Source organism: Brachyistius frenatus, unplaced genomic scaffold, assembly GCF_029030835.1.
Source record: "Brachyistius frenatus isolate BFR_SWC_R1_liver_20210118 unplaced genomic scaffold, ASM2903083v1 Contig_4, whole genome shotgun sequence".
NCBI lineage: Eukaryota > Metazoa > Chordata > Actinopteri > Embiotocidae > Brachyistius > Brachyistius frenatus.
The window spans coordinates 1161270-1178148 of record NW_027210603.1 but is presented as its reverse complement, the minus strand read 5'-3'; the positions used below and the strand labels follow the sequence as shown (position 1 = coordinate 1178148).

At 44.4% G+C, this 16879-nt stretch overlaps 1 protein-coding gene across 3 annotated transcripts; it reads left to right on the top strand.

The window, feature by feature from the left end:
• The first annotated feature begins 1696 nt into the window (after positions 1-1696).
• Positions 1697-15755, top strand: LOC138626779 (fidgetin-like protein 2). 3 transcript variants are annotated; one of them, XM_069708688.1, is made up of 3 exons: positions 1697-1835; positions 2457-2686; positions 11435-15755. In XM_069708688.1, the coding sequence occupies exons 2-3, from the start codon at positions 2662-2664 to the stop codon at positions 12556-12558; spliced, it is 1149 nt and encodes a 382-aa protein (XP_069564789.1). In that variant the 5' UTR covers positions 1697-1835; positions 2457-2661; the 3' UTR covers positions 12559-15755. The 3 variants fall into 3 exon arrangements, 2 of the variants coding, with proteins under 2 accessions (XP_069564789.1, XP_069564797.1); XR_011311319.1 differs by lacking the exons at positions 1697-1835; positions 11435-15755 and adding an exon at positions 5773-6868 and having other exon boundaries at positions 2643-2686; XM_069708696.1 differs by lacking the exons at positions 1697-1835; positions 2457-2686 and adding an exon at positions 7751-8123.
• The last annotated feature ends 1124 nt before the right edge of the window (positions 15756-16879 follow it).

Here is a 16879-nt window from a genome sequence, read left to right as displayed (position 1 = left end):
CAGGTTAGAGACTGCTGGAGGCATCTGTGCTGCCGTGACCTCATGTTGTACGGCTGGTGTCGGGAGGAGCGAAACTCTGCTCTGTAATTATGATTGGACTTTGAAAATAAAGTTCATACGTGTCTGTCAAACATGTGCCCCTGAGTGTGTGCAACCCAGTGTCCCGGCAAAGCGTGAAATAGACACGCCGGTCCACTACATCGAAACGTGAGATAGGCACACTTTGGGCCGTCCAGGCGTGAAACTTAAGCACACGTAAATGTGATGTGGATCAGGTGACCAAAGGTCCTGCGACGGAGGATTTGAGACCAAGTACAAAGAACATTTTCTGGCCGTATTAGGAGGGCAAGCAGAATGATGAGGTTGAAAATCCAGGAGGTGTTTTTCTTTGAGTTGTTTTTGGTCAGTAACCTTAACCATGTGTTTGTGCACAGTTTCATTTTCCTGTAAAACACACGGCTTAAAACGTGCAGTAAGTTTCATTTTCGTCCACTACAGGAAAACGTGTAACTTTCATGCCTAGATAGCTCAAAACGCGGCTATCTCACGTTTTGCTGTAGTGGACTTTAATCACGCTTTGCCGTGATACTGGGTTAGTATGTGTTTGTATGTGTTTGTATGTGTTTGTGTGTGTTTGTATGTGTTTGTGCGTGTGTTTGTGTGTCCTGCCGGAGTCTTGAGTGTTTACAGCAGAGTAACATGAGGAGCGGACCGGCTTGTCCCGCCTATAACCATAACTCTAAATGCAGAAGCACAGCTGTGTTTCTATGTATGAGTGGTGGGGGGTCAGAGCAAAACACGGACTCAAGGAAAAGACTTAAACAACACCAAAAAAAAAAAACAGTTTGCATATATATTATAATGATATTGATAAATTACAGGTGAAGAAATTAACCCACTTCATAGTCAAAGGTTTGAGGCCAATGTGGAGGTCATTTGCTGCTGCCCGTGCATGTGTGCAGGCGAGTGTGTATATATGTGTGTGTGTGTGTGTGTGTGTGTGTGTGTGTGTGGGATGGGGCACCACAGGAATTAGGTAATATTGACATGGTTGTTTCAACCCCACCCTCCCTACAACACTAGGATCAATGTACCAGATCAATAGAAGTCATTGACAATAACTGAACTTCTCATGTGAGCAGTGAAGGAGAAAATTTCCCCCCAAAAATAAAAAAATCTCTTGCATGTGCCCTTGTTCACCAGACTGAAGGTGTGTATTCAAAAACAACAACAACAACAACAACAACAAAAACACGCGTGCACACATGCAAATCCTGCAGAAATGCATGTACACACACACACACACACACACACACACACACACACACACACACACACACACACACACACACACACACACACTGCGGGGAAACAGGCTCTTCTCTGACACTGCATGATTGGTCACTTTTTCCCTCTCTCTCTCTCCCCCTTCCTGTTGAAATAGTTTTAACAAAAGAGGGGGAGACGTGTGAGAGAGAGGGAGGTGGGGAGGGTGGCGTGGTTGGGGGAGGGGATGTGTGTGTGTGTGTGTGTAGCTCTGTTGTCACTATAGGCGAGCGAGAGAGAGGAGGGGGGGAGGAGGAGGGAGGGAGAAGCGAGCTGGAGGGCGAGCGAGGGAGTGTAGGAGAAAAGGATAGGGTCCCAGAAGAGAGCACGAGCCTCTCTCTCTCTCTCTCTCCCTGACACACAACACACACACGCACACACACACACACGCACACACACACACACACGCGCGCGCGCGCGCGCTTTACGTCGGCTCTCGTACTTCCAGCGGATTTGTGGATTACTGATCAAATCGAAGCAGTCATCGAGTCCCACCGAGGCATGGTCAGGTCAGTAAGCATCTCCTCACTCCTAAAAGATCCTGTTTCCTCTCGGCTGCAATGACAATGTTTCCGCTGCTGTTTCACACGTACTTTCCTGTCCTCTTTCTTTTCTTTTTTTTGCGTTTCTGTCTCCTGTTTTTTTTGTTTGCGTCCTCTTGTGCGCGTTTTTCTCTGCTGCTTTCTTCATTGTACGTCATGCACACTGTTTAACTGGCGTTTTCCTAAATCTGTGCGCTCATTCTTCTTTTTAATTCCGCGTCGGACAGCAGATGTGTCGAGAGAGGACAAAGTTCTCCGGTTTACAGCTTTCCTCCTGAAACAGTGAAGAAGTGTTGAACTTTGACGTGCTGTGGTCACAGGCTAAAGCCCTCTCTGTCAAATAGTGTTCAGGCTCTCTTGATTAGTGGCTTGCGCATATATGTATTTATGTGCACACATATTAACTCATGGAAACACTAGAAAAGCACGAAAATGCATGAGAAACTCAATATAAATGACGATGCTGCAAATATTTACCAATTTTTCCCACTTTAGTCTCTTTTTAAATATTGAACTTTACAAATAATAAATGCAAGCTATCTCCTCATGTGGTGTGTTGCCTCTGACCGGCCTGTGTGCGCTCCTCAGGTGTCCCTGTGGTGTCAGAGTGGTGTTGAAGTGTGAGATGAGCCATGGAGCCGTGCAGGAGGCCGGCCACTAGTCCAGCCACTAGCCCAGCCGCCCACAGCCACACAGCCGCAGGACGTCCCCTCAGCATGCAGCTGGGCCATCACTAGCACCAAGTGGACCCGTGCTCTCCCCTCTTCACCTAGGGCCGGCCCGGGGCTGCAGGATGCTCAGTCCTGTCACCCCATACAGTCAGTCTCTTTTAAGTCTCTTTTAAGTCTCTACGTGTGCCTGGTGCTTCGGATGAATGCAGCAGATTGTGTGTGCGAGTCTGTTTTCCTGTACACATTCTTCTGCTGGCTCCTCTTTTGTCCAGGACTCATCTCCTGTGGCTGTGGAGGGGTGCTGCAGGAGGGGTGGTGGTGGTGGTGGGGGGGTGTCTCTCTGAGAAGTCATGTAGAGAAGGCATATATGCCAATGACTTTAACAGCTGAGTCTCTGGGCTTTGCATTGAGGAATTTGGACAGAAAGTGTTCAGTCACTGTTGTTTCAGCCCCTTCATGTGACTGTAGTTCAGCAGAAGTCTGTTTGAACAGACAGCAGACAAAGTCTGTCTGTGGAACGACTTAAACATCTTGACATGTTTGGTAGATGTCTTCTATTCTTTTTTTATTGCAGGTGGTGACACATTTATGCAAAAGCATCTTCACCAAACTCTTCAAATCTAGAGGATTTCTCTATTTGCAACAAAATCAGATTAAATCACGTGAAATCTCGCCGACTTATCACGAAGCAGTCGCCTGCTTGTGTGTGCTTACTAATCATGAGATGTTATCCAGGCTGTAGAATATGCTCATATTGACTGACTGCTGTATTGATCAGACCAGGCTTTAACAGGATTACATCTCTAACCTGATTGGAATAATGCAACAGGGATTTACATCTACGTGTTTTTTTTTTTTTGTATTCTTAAAGCAGCAACAGAAACGTTGTGTTTTCTTCCCTGAACTCTTGCAGGGAGAACGAGGGAGTTGTCCGAGCAGACTGAAGTTTGGGTAACGTGCATCTGTCACATTCCTTCTTAAAGAGACTCACGGCGTCGTGTTAGTTCTTCTTTCCGCAGGAGCGCCGACTTAAAACACACTCTGTATTTTGTTCTTGCAAATCACAGCTCTAAACGCAAACAAGTAAATAAACAGCAAGTAAATAAACAGCCCTCATTAAGGGCTCTGTCCGAGATGATAATGGTGTGACGTGAGCAGGAGGGATTTTAGCACCTTTTTTAGCTGCCAGTTACCGCGGTGACGCGATTCTGTGAATGAAAGCCAGATCGTTAGTAACCTGGTGTCAACAGCCTCTCATTAGTACTGCATTGTGGGACACATAAACATCACCCTCCGCCTCCACACACACACACACACACACACACACACACACACACACACACACACACACACACACACACACACACACACACACACACATCAGTCTTCCATTGTAATTGTGAATGCTGGTTAAACAAATTGCAGCACACCTCAGATCCTCGTTAGAGCTCAGATTTGCGGTGAAACGACCAGAGAGGGAGAGCGAGCGAAGTGAAGGACAGATGGAGAAGACGTGAGGAGGGACTGGTCAGCTGCAGCCTGATATATGAGTGGACACAATAAGCAAAGAGAGAGGGTGGGGGGTGGGGAGTGGGGGGGGGTCGGGGGGGGGGGGCAGGCCGGCCTCTGCCACATGTGAATGGGGGAAGGGAGGACTGACCACACAGGCTGGGACACACAGGCTCGTCTTTACTGGTGCACGGAGAGAGAGACAGGAGGCTCAGGGCAGGAAGAGTGAAAGGAAAGACAATATCAAAAACATTATTTCAACTTTCACCGTGTTTACAGATAAAACTGGAATTTCTCTGCAGGTTTAAAGTCACAATCTGACTCGTCATTTTGGTTTCAGAGCATGCAGGTTAAGAGATGCACAAAAAAAAATCTGCATCAGATAGCGTTTGATTGGCTGACAGCCGTGTGGCCCGGTGGACTGTGCAGGCCCCTGGAGAAGAAAGAGGAGGGGGGTGGGGGTGGGAGGGCGTCCCGTCCCGTCCTCAGCAGATCCTCCTTCACACTGACTTTGTGCTTGCTGTTTCAGACTACGCTCACTGCTTACGTAACAACCTAACCTTCATTTACCCTGCGAGCAAAGACGACACATATCTGGGTGACGTTTGTGTGTTCAGTTCATCGTCTCCCGCAGAAGGAATCCTCACATAACCTCACATATATTCATATCTCGTTTCTCAATCCGATGTGCATTCATCTCAGCAGCGGTTGCAGTGAACTTCTGGCCGATCCAAATCGCCCAATGACGCGCAAAAACAGCCCAAAGGCTCATTTCTCAGTAAGCTGTTCTCTCGTCTCTCTCCGTCCTCTGCCTCCCCTGCTTTTTGTTTTTTCCGCCTTGGGAATCGGTGCCGTGTGCTGCCGAGTGTACGGAGAGGATATGTGCTTTGTAAATAGATCTCAGGTTAGATTCCTGGCATTCCTGCAGCTTGACTCATCCGATAGATGAGCAGGAGTCCCTCTGCCTGTCGGCCAGCTGAAGCTAACCAGCGCTTGAAGAACCAACACTATGAAGAGAGAGTGCTTTGCTGCAGCCTGGTTGTGTGTGTGTGTGTGTGTGTGTGTATTTCTGATTGTCTGTCCGTCTTCAGGGCATGTGTCTTTGTTTATTGTGAGTGGATCAACAGAGACCCTTCAGCTCAAGAAGGGTGATTTTGGTTTTCCACTCCCGTCCAATCAGGCCGACATCTCTGATGCTCCACATCCCCCATATCCCATTCCAGTGAGCCCCTTCCCCCACGTGTACTTCCATCTAATTAACCCCTAATTACTCATACTGACCGTGCAGCGGGACTCGGAGCAGAACACACAGAATCCATCAATGAGTTGCATAATTGTGTGTCCTTGAAAGAGAAAATCGTGTGGTTTGGTATCATGAAATATCAGTTTTGTTGATGATAAGAGAGCTGGGAGGTGAGGTAGCTGTTTACAAGCAGTCCTACTCCCTGCTTTACACCGTGATGCACAAATTGCTTTTGGTAAACTCTTAGGCCATTTTGCATGCATGCAAAGGTGCCGCTAAGGACAGAAATATTTTTAATTTGACTCCACTTCCTGCTCCGAGTCGGTTGCAGGAGACCAGCTTTTGTTTGGGAAATTCATTACAAGAACAAAGCACACTCAGATTCATCCTTCTCAGAGTAGCGCCGTGCTAGCTGCACCGTAGATGACCGTAATGTTTCTTTCTGAGGTTTTACTCTTTGCTTGCCTCTTCAAACCTGCAGGATTCGGTTGCTTGGGGTGTCAGCATTTCCTTCTAAGCCCGCTCGGCGTGAGTCCCTCTTGCCTCAACACGTTCAGCGCTCTCACAGGCCATCTCCTCCTCTGATGTACTCTTGTTCCTCTCAATCAGAAGCGTAAACATTTTCTTTAGCGCTCTTGTTACCCGTCTGTACGGGGAAATACATGTAAGATCGTGCACACGTGTTTAGTTTTGGCTTTTGCACTCTTACTCTGTAAATGTTTGGGAACTAAAGAGACCAGTTTCTGGCGTTTTGAAAGTGAAATGTTGTCCCATTCTTCCCTGATATAGAATTTCAGCTGCTCAGTTTGGGGTGTCCTTTGTCATATCTATGCGCCAAATATTTTCAATGTGTGACAGGTCTGGACTGCAGGAGGCCGGTTTAGCACCCGGACTCTGGTACAGCAGAGCCATGCTGTTGTTATATGTGCAGAATGAGGTTTGGCATTGTTTTACTGAAATAAACAAGGTCCTCCCATGAAAAGATGTTGATGAACTGTGTTCACAAATGAGGGTTTTCAGAAGTGTTCCTGAGCCCATGCAGTGATTTCCACGACAGAATTGTGTTTTTAATGCAGTGCTGCCCCAAGGCCTGAAGATCACAGCCATCCAATATTGGTTTTCCGCCTTGTCCCTTGTGTAGAGATTTTTCCTGATTCTTTGGATCTTTTAATGATATTATTTCCTGTTGATGATGAAATCCCCAAATTCTCTGCAAAAATGTACATTGAGGAACATTATTTTTCAAATTGTTGCACTATTTGCCCACGCAGTCTTTTACAGAGTGGTGAACCAATCGTCACTGCTGAAAGACTCTGTGATACTAACATTATTTTCTTCTTTAAACTAATGATGCAAGATCACTAAAAGTAAGTAACACCATTTTAGAAGCCTTCTACATCGATGAAATGTTATAGGCGATGGAGATTTAAAGTCAGCCCACATGGGAGCTGCACAGCAACAGTATGGCATAGATAACACCGTATTTTTGTGCATACCAGCTGATATAAACTGACATCTCTAAAGCCTTGACCTCCTTTGGTGTTATTGTTTCTATGTTTTTCTCTGTGCCTTGTATTCATCTGCGTCCAGTAGCCAAATGGCTACAGGAAAAAGAGGAAGCACTGGCCAACAAAGTGGTAATCACAATGATTAAGGGAGGCCTTCATAGTACCAATCCGGCTTAGTACTCATCCTTGTCTGTTGGTAAGCCGAGCACGGCCGAGAACGGAGAGGTGTTGCCAAGCCCCGAGATGACATGAAGCGCTAGATTAGGGTTACGGTTCCCTCATTCATCCCTCCTAACACCTAAACCCTGCTCCCTAAAATCCTCCCTACAACACAATGTTCAGGAGTGCAGTCGGATCAGACATCTCAGAGCTTTTAATCAGTTAAAGAAATTCATGGTTCTCAGACAATAGTTAAACTAGTGAGTGTTAAAATTCATTTTTATCTCATAAAAAATGTCTCATGAATTAGCAGTTCAAGTAATCTGTACAAAGCGTAAAGAATATGAAAGAAATTCTGCCATTGAAATAATGTGATCTTTGACAACTGCATGTATAATATACTGTAGGTCACCTGACAAAGAGAGCATCAGTGTCGATACAACGTTAACTGTAGTTCCCCAGTATATTCCCAGTACTTTTATTACTTTTGATATGTATTAAGTTTACATATCATTAAGTAGTTTTACTGTGTGTATTTGTCTACAAAGTATCTGCCAATATGTAAAAAATAAAGAGCAAATAAGTGCAAATTTGATTGTAGAATGAGTATCACCAATAATACACAAGTTACATTTACCTTTAAACAGCCTTATCTTTTAAGAAATATGTCTACAGTGTGTCTGTTTGTCTTAGAAGACGATTATCATCCGTCATCAATAAGGTTTTAATGTTTGTTACATAATTGTGGAATGAAGTCCTGTTATCTGAGCTGCAGGCTTACTGCCAGGATAAGGACTAAATTTACTAGTGATGCTTCTTTAATTCTTGTCGCTTACTGTCAGATTGTCACCGAGCTCCGACACTCCCATAAGCCTCATGTGCTCTAATCCATCATTAGTCTGGTTTCTTGCCTCCGTCTGGTCCTTCACCCGCCCGGACCCTCCAGCTCACTCTTCCGCTCCTCCGATCGCCGAGTGATTCCCTCCGTTTGTCCGCTTTTCACATTCCCCTGCTGAATTTTTGATGAGGATTCCAGACGCAGTAGATTACACCGCTCGGATATGTCTTAGCTAGATTACAGACCATCTGCTGAAGACTGGGTGAGAGGAATAGATTGGAGACGGAGCAGCAAATGATTGGCTCATGGCTGCAATCAGCATGACCAGTGAGTACCAGCCTGATGACCCTCATTGTGTGTCTCTGTCCCCGGGTTTGAATGCATCATTTAGACTTTCATTATGTAAATTACTTGCACAATATCTTTAACTTTTCACATTTTAGATTACTGATAATATTTTTTTTAGCTTAAAATGTAAATCTGCAAACATTTTGCCTCACATTCACACCCACACTCCCGCTTTCCATCTGGAGCAACTTCCTGTTGTACGACACACTAATTCTCAGCAGGTAACATTGAAAATTGACCTATTGAAGTCTCCAAAATCGACAGAATGGATAGTGAAGTTTGATTGATTTTTGTTTTTTGCTGTTTGGTGAATATATGACAGTTAGTATGTGAATGGGACACAACCAGAGGCTGGTCATTTAAAGAAACTGGAGGCTGGTCATTTAAAGAAACTAGAGGCTGGTCATTTAAAGAAACTGGAGGCTGGTCATTTAAAGAAACTGGAGGCTGGTCATTTAAAGAAACTGGAGGCTGGTCATTTAAAGAAACTGGACGCTGGTCATTTAAAGAAACTGGAGGCTGGTCATTTAAAGAAACTGGAGGCTGGTCATTTAAAGAAACTAGAGGCTGGTCATTTAAAGAGGCAACCTGCCAAAAGAGCAGTGATGACAGTTGACCACTGACTCACCCTGCATCATACTGCACCTGTGAGGGTATCCATAGCAACCAGTTTAACCAAGATGATTTAGTGTATACTGCTGTATGTGACAGAAGAGGCTGCAATCAGACAGACTTTGGGGAGTAATATTGGATTTATAAATGAAAAGTTTAATTTAAATGGGAAACAGTAGATGGCCCAAGACTGCTCCTCATTAACATTTTCACTGCTTGTGATTTTTCGGAGATTCACAGGGAGATTTTGCTCTGTAAGGTTGAGGTAACAGAGCATCGTGATTTGCTTGTGAATTCAGAGAGTACATCCACTCGTATCTCAGCAGCACTGAAAGCATCTCCGTCCCAGTTCAAAAACACACTTGTAGACTTTTAGGATTTCTTTTGGCAAAGTTGGAGCTAGGCGACATCCAACAGTGACGTTGGCATCGGGTTCGTATTCCGTCCGTCACCGTCTCGCTTGTTCGGAGCGGTTCGGAGCAGGAAGTGGCCATATTTGGACGAGATGGGGGAGGAGCCAGCGGTGGATCTGATTGATCTGATTGGAAACTTGACGATACTACGTCCCGCCCACCGATAGCTGTGACCTGACTGTAACCCGAGGCCTGTCAATCAAACAGACACGCCCCCGAAAACCCATCTTTTTTTAAGGGTTATTTTCTAATCATCATTTAGTGGACGGACGTGTGCTTTACACAATTTGTTACGTTGCCAGGCTTGAAGATTTCCTGATACTTACTTTATTCCATTAAGGATTTCTTGAGGCTCTGATGTTGACATGAATGTTGAGTGCTTTGGCTCTGTATGGAGAAATGTAATAACGGTCACTGCACAGCAGGCACGGTGGTTTAGGGGCCTCCTAACCTTGTGGGCCCCCGGGGCTGTGCCCATTAGACCCATTTGGTAATCTAACAATGATCTGTAGCCTAACTGAAATATTACGAATCAACACCTGCCTGTGATGGTTAAGTAAAATACAGTTTTATTTCTAACATGGTGTATGGCTGAGTGTCTATGGGGGGTCTTGATCAGGTCTTGGTTGAACGTGCATCAGTGGGAGTGTAAGCCTTTAAGGTCTTTGTGTAAAGGATGGGTACCATGACCGGTCAGAATTCCCTGGAGCAAAAGGATTTCTCAGATCCAGGGTGGAGCTCGTGCTCTTGGAGAGCGCCGCGATCCCTGGATTGGATGAGTGGGATTATTGGGTGAAGGATCATTTCATTTAGGGATCAACATGTGGACCGTTTAGAGGCCCATCTGGTGGTCTTTGTGGACATGTGACACAAGCTGTTTCAGTGAGCGAGTGTGTGCGTGCAGTAGTTTATAAATGTAAATTCCTTCCTTTGCTGCTGTTATATCAGTTATACATCATCATTATTGGGATCTTGAATGGATATTAGTCAGTCAACAGAAAATTAAACTGCAATTATTATGATAATCAATAATCTATTCAAGTAGTTTGAAACTATTCTTTGATTTGCTGTTTTTCTCTGTTTTATGTGATTGTGTATTAAATATATTTGTGATGATTGGGTTTTACAGGACACTTTTCAAATCTTATTGACATATTTATCCCCCAAATTATTGGCAGATTGATATGTAAGGAAAATTGCAAGTTGCCTGCCATCTCTGCTCTTAACTTAAAACGCAAGTCTAGGGCATCCTTGAATCTTCGTTATAGCAAGACATCGTCTTTAATGAATTATCTAGCAAAGTGAGAACAAAGGTTTTCCTATAAAATTGGGATTTAAAAAAAAAAAAAAGCATTGATAGCTTATTAAAATCCAAATTTCCTGCATAGAGCCTCTTCTCTAAACAAGCAGAAACGCCAGATATTCAAATAGTTAAACTGTTTGTAATATAGAAGTAAAAATATTCCAAGAAAACGTTCATGTAATATCACATTTATTATTCTACTGATGAAGTCTTGGCCGCAGCGTCTTCCTCTGTCCAGTGGTGTTGTAGGGAAACCCCTCTGGCCCGGGCCTGGGGTCAGGACAGTTTAATAATACTCTGCAATGCCAGGAATGTCAGCCTAATGCCAGTTCAAAAAGACGAGCAATCCACCGCTAAACCAGCGGATTACTCTGTTTGTGTAAATGTGTGTATGTATAATCGCACATGCCACATGAAAATAAGACCGCTCAATCAATCGCTGCACTTGTAATAGTGTTCAGAGACATACGGTCCTGGTGGATGTGTAATGTGGAGAAAATCTACTGTGATCCCTCTCACCAGTGACCACGCCCTCTCCCCCCCCCCCCCCACCACTGAGGTTTTGGGCCGAATTAGATCACACGCTTGGTGGGGGTGGCTTTGTGGACTAAGAGACTCACAGAGAGACAACAATGGCCCCAATGTGCAAGAGGCAAAGACAGAGGGTAGCGCGCAGGCTGATAGAGGCTTATCGCCGTGGAGACCAGGCTGGGGGGGCTATGTTGGCAGCTTCTCATAAAGATTAGAACAGTCGTCCCCTGCGTGGACGAGACCGTGTAGAGGAGCATGGGCTAAGCTCCGACAAGGATCTGGAAAAGGCGCTGAACTCCTTTCCGGGGTGATTATGAGGGCAGATATTCGGAGAGAGTTTCAGGAACACATTCAGTCGGGTGTGAAGCTGTCATCTGATTAAATCTTGTGATCGTGTGAGGTGTTAACCTCTTTGCTCTTGTTTCCGTCAGGTCTGTTGAAGATGCACTGGTCTCCGGAGCACGCCGCCCCTTTATCTCAGTGGCCTGAACAGCACCTGGATGTCACCTCGACCACTTCGCCCCCGTCTGCCCACAAACACGACCCCTACGCTACAGCTGGCCGCCGCGGCTACGCCCCTGCAGGTTATCCTTGGGCCAGTGACGACATATCGGCCCTCACTGCTTCCTCTCTGCTCAAACGCTACGCCGAGAAGTACTCGGGCCTGGAGTTGACCTATGAGCGCCCCGCTGCAGGGGCCTACGCAGAGCCGGGAACTTTCATAAAGACAGAAGCGGAGCCCTGGGCTCTGGGTCAGGGCATCGAGTGTTACCCCGGACTGGAGGCACTAACTGGCACCAAGGTGGGCCCCGCCTCTGTGGGGATCCCCGCCATGGGGAGTGTGACAGTAGTGAGCAGTAACTTGGTCACTGAGCCCGGCTACAGCGGCGCTGGCTCCTGCGGTGCCCCGTCTTCTCAGGAATACCCGCCTGCCTACAACAGCACCTACCTGTCGTCAGGATACTGCCCTCAGCCCGGCGCAGCACTTCCACCCGCCCCTCTACACTCTCTGCAGGCCGCACCCACTCTCGTGCCCAGCTACAGCGCCAGCACTCCCGTCTACAACTACCCACCGGGATGCTACCCCCAAACCAGCCTGTCCTCTGGATACAGCCACCCCAGTGCCTCGTACCTGCCCGCCGGGATCAGCGCTCCCACTCCTCTGGCGCCGAGGCCCACCATGGTGGGGGGCAGCTACAGCTACCCGTCCCACAGCCTCGGAGGGAGCTCTGAGGCCGGGGCGCCGCTGAAACGCAAGGCCTTCGAGATGACGGAGGAGGCGCAGGAGGGAGCCGAGGTGGAGGGACCACGCTACAGAAAGTACGGCAACGGTCACGGCAAAGGTCACGGCAACGGCTACGACATGAGCGGCTCAGCCTCAGACCCGCAGGCCTACAAAGCTGGAAAGCCCCTCGTATCACCTCCGTACGGCGGGGCGGGGGACTACAGCCCACCATCAGGCCTCGCAGGAGAAAACGTATCAGGGGAGCACAGCTTTCCTCAGCAGCAGAGGATGCCTATGAAGCGGTCCGAGGACCCCACCGGGGGGCGCTGACGGTCTGCATTCGAGAGGATCCCCTCCCTCCTTAAAAGCAACCAGGGTTCTTAACCCAGACAGACTTGGGGGGGAGTAAAGTTGGATGTGTTAATGAAAAGTTCAGTTTCCCCGGCAAACACCAGGGGGCACAAGGCTGGTGTTTCTTGTGCATGTTTAACATTTCATCACTCATGTTTTTCCAAAGATTCAAGGGGCGCGTGGCCCGCTGAGGTTGAGGTAAGTCTTAGGAGTGAGGTCGAGGCATTCTCTACATAGATAGCATCAAGACAGTCTAAATGTACGAGTGTCTGTTTCTCTCAGGATCCTATTTATTCCCTTTCTGCTACTGCGGCAGCAGCACGACAGAGCTGCTGTTTTAGAAGTTGGTGTAATTATTTGTGGACATGATGTTTGTAAAAGGCCTTTGACTGCAATATGTTCTATCACACCACAAAAAAAAACAAAAAAAATCATTACTGACCAAAAAGTAAAGAGAGCAATAACAGAAATGGTGAGATTGCCATATAACTTCAGCACAATCACTGCTACCCAGCTGACCGCGAGGCTCGGTGCGTCACTCGGCCTCGAGAAATGAATGTTTCCCTGTTGTTGTTTTTTAGGTTTTCTTTCACTTTCTTTTTCCCGCTGTCTTCTTCTCCCTCCTTCTTCTTCTTCTTCTTCTTCTTCTTCTTCTTTCTCCCTGCCTCCTCTGCTCAACTTTTTTTTTCTGAACATCTTTTTTTCTTTTTGTCCACTTTATACATATCAAGCTGCTTATCAAATGATTACGTGGTGGTATACACGCAAAGCCGCCCTTTAAATTTAAATCCTTTACATTTGAAGACGGAGTGGGGAAATAATCGAAGATTTTATGTTCATTTTAAGATTTTATTTAGCATCCACAGAATCCCTGTATACAAGTTTAATATGCAGATAATCTTCAAAGCGTGTTGTTTACATGCAAATTTCTAACTAACAGGCATATTTTCTAAAGAATATGTGAATAATGTAACACCCGGGCCAGCTTATGCCTTGTCTTTAATATTTTTAACATTACAGCAACAAAACAACCAAACTTTAAGTGTGCATTCTGCTTAAATTCACTCGGAGCAGTTGAAATAAAGGCTTCGGTTTGGATGCACAGCCCAGACTGAGAGGCGTTCAGGGTGCAGCGGAGGATATGCGCGAGTGCCTCTTGACGAGTTTTTGCTCAACATTACATTCTTTATGAAGAGTTACCTGCCTGTCTGCTGGGTTTTTACTTGTTTTATATGCATTCTCTTTACTTTTGCCTCTCAGAAGGATGATCTGTAGTCGCGTTATCGAATACTCAGGAAGAATATTGTTACCTCAGAACGATAAAATAAGAATGTATGTTATTACCTTAGGGTGTTTGTAGGGAGCTTTATGGCGCAAGATGAAAACGGAGCCATTGGTGACATTTCAGGGGAATCAATGAACTTATACAAGGCCTTCAATAGTATAAAACACTCGCATACACACACACACACACACACGCATGCACACGCAGACACACACAGCTTCTTAGCTCTGGGAAACTTGAGGTTTTTGTACCAAGGCCTGAAATATTGAATGTAATTCAGATATTTTTTTTAAAAGGACAATACATGCCATAATGTACATCGATGATGTTTTTAGATATATGAAACATATTTTCTTCATGTATAGATGTAATTCTCTTATAGGTTTTGGTGGAAATGAATGACGTGTAAAGTGTTAGCGTAGTTAGCAGTGGGGGGAAAAGGGTTTTGCGGACAAACTGTCAAAACAAAGCACTCCTGAAAATCACATTTTGAAATATTAAGACGCACACACGCTGCAGTATACAAACGTATGTTTATTAAATGTCTTAATAAACTATTGTAACACCACCTGTCAATCGGCGTGAATTTAGATCGAACATGAAGTGACATCATGAAGAGGGGAGGAGTTAGATATTAGCAGAGTGTTAGAAAATACGTACGGCTGCACCTCTAAACCTTATCTGTCGCCATGTTGAACTCCCTTCATAAATTGTGCCATATTATTACTTTTGCAAATTTAGCTCTTTCGGGGAACAAAATGAAATGTTGGCCTAAGTTTTCGTTTGAAATTCAGTGTGATGAAAAAGTATTTTGAAGTTCACAAATTCATAAAATTACTCAGAATGTGGTTTTATTGTGAAAAACGGGGCCTCATCATCAGGCGAAGCTTCAAAATAACCTGAAGAAAAAATACGTACGCATTAAAAAGGCGTCAAGCAAATAAAGATGTTCCCCCCCGATTTTACTCGTATTTAAGCGCTTAGCTACAACAAATGAATGCTCTTCAATGCCACACAAAGAATGTGCTCTACATGAACCTACACAGTGCAACCAGTGTTTGCTGTTTCTCGGTGTTACTCTGATTCAGTGAAGGAGGTGGAGTCGCATTTGTCCCTCAGACGGATCTTTGGACTTCGGCGTTATCTTTGTAATTCACTTTTGTTGTGTCTTGTACATTCTCTGTAACCGTTTCTACCTCATTTTGAAGACGTTGTACATGGAAGTATTTATTTCATGTCGTTTCACATGGCAGATTAAGGAGCGATGTTTCTAATTCTTGACCTGTTATAGTCTACCTCACTAAAGACTGTTGTGTCATAGAAATGAAGATATCATATACCCCCCCCCCCCAAAAAAAAAAAACAAAAAAAAAAAAAGAATCCTTGACTTTGTCTTTTTGTCTGTGAAAATGAAAAATGTTTGAGGTTTGAGTGTTCTTATCTTTCACTAAACGATATTATGAGAACCTGACGTTTGTTGTTGCATTGGTGTTTTGTTATTTCTAAATGTTATGATGCTGTGACATATTGCTCAGGAAAAAATGACTATAATTAAGTCAATTACTGCAAAAAGAAGATACAGCTCACCCATTTATTCTATTTAATGTCAACATAAACATGCAAATGACAAAACAAATTTCCTTTGAAACGAGACATTAGTTTTAACTAGAAAAGTGTCTCTATTAAAATGAGTTCCTTCTGCTCTCCCCCGGTGATAATCCTGATATTGGATGTTTTAACGGCTAACCTAAAATCTTTGTAACTCTTTATTTTACACACAAATATTCACGAACATTTACCAGGAATTTCTTTGGACGGGTCCTGAAAAAAGACTCGGAGTCTTTTAGGCAGTTGTGCAGTTAAATGGCAGGAATACATATCAAACATATAATTTTTTTTTAAAAAAGTACATTTTTCTATATCTTTTTGATGTTGGGATACACAGCCTGTTTGTGGGGGTTGTGTGGCCCCCAATATTGAGGAAATACCAATCTGTCCCCCAATACAGAATAGAAAATATGTTAAATATATTCTCCTTTTATGAACACCGTCAACGGTTCTGTCATTTGTTAATTGCAGTTTATTTTCAATTTATTTCTCATTGTTAAGGAAAACCTAATTGTGTGACTCCCCCCTGCCAATTGTCCACTTGGTTGCGCCCATGCTCTTCCTGAGCTCGTTAGCTCGCCCCGTGTCTGAACCATTGCTGTGAATATAAAACATACCAGACTGGAAATAAAAAGTCCGAACGGAAGTGAACAAAATTAGAACTTCCGGTTTGGATGCTTTTTGCGACTTCTGGTTCAAACGCCGCGGGAAAAGCGGAAGGTGAAGAGCACTAAACAACAAAGCTAATTCAAACAAAACTGGCCAGAAGTCATGCAGCTTCAATTTTGTGGAAGGTAAGACAGCAGGATGCTTTTTATTTTTAATTTTTATCTACAATAAATGTGGAGGATACAATGGCATAGTGCTCTACTTGAAAGTATGAAACTCAAGTCACTGTGGCCAATAATCTCTCATCACACAATTGGGTGGTTTGAATTAAATTAAGTTATAATGTAATCTATAATAATGTATATGCTATAGTATAGTATACTATAGCATGTCGTTTAAAATAAATAAAAACTCATACTATAGCATGTCGTTTAAAATAAATAAAAAGTCATACTATAGCATGTCGTTTAAAATAAATAAAAACTCATACTATAGCATGTCGTTTAAAATAAATAAAAAGTCATACTATAGCATGTCGTCGGAAATAGCAAAACAAATAAAGTCATTGAAGAAGACCAGACCAGGGACACGGACGTTCCTCGTTCCTAAACGATGTTCTCGGTTGTTCTCTGGACACATTCAGCTGTTAACAGACTCTCTGACGCCAACATCCCTTCAGACTGGAGCTCCCTGGTTGGAGCCGAGGCTCAACAATTATCTGTGTTACTATAAACATATCACATGTTTAGACTACATGAAATTGTACACCAGTTATTTTAAAATATTGTTTGCGGGTAC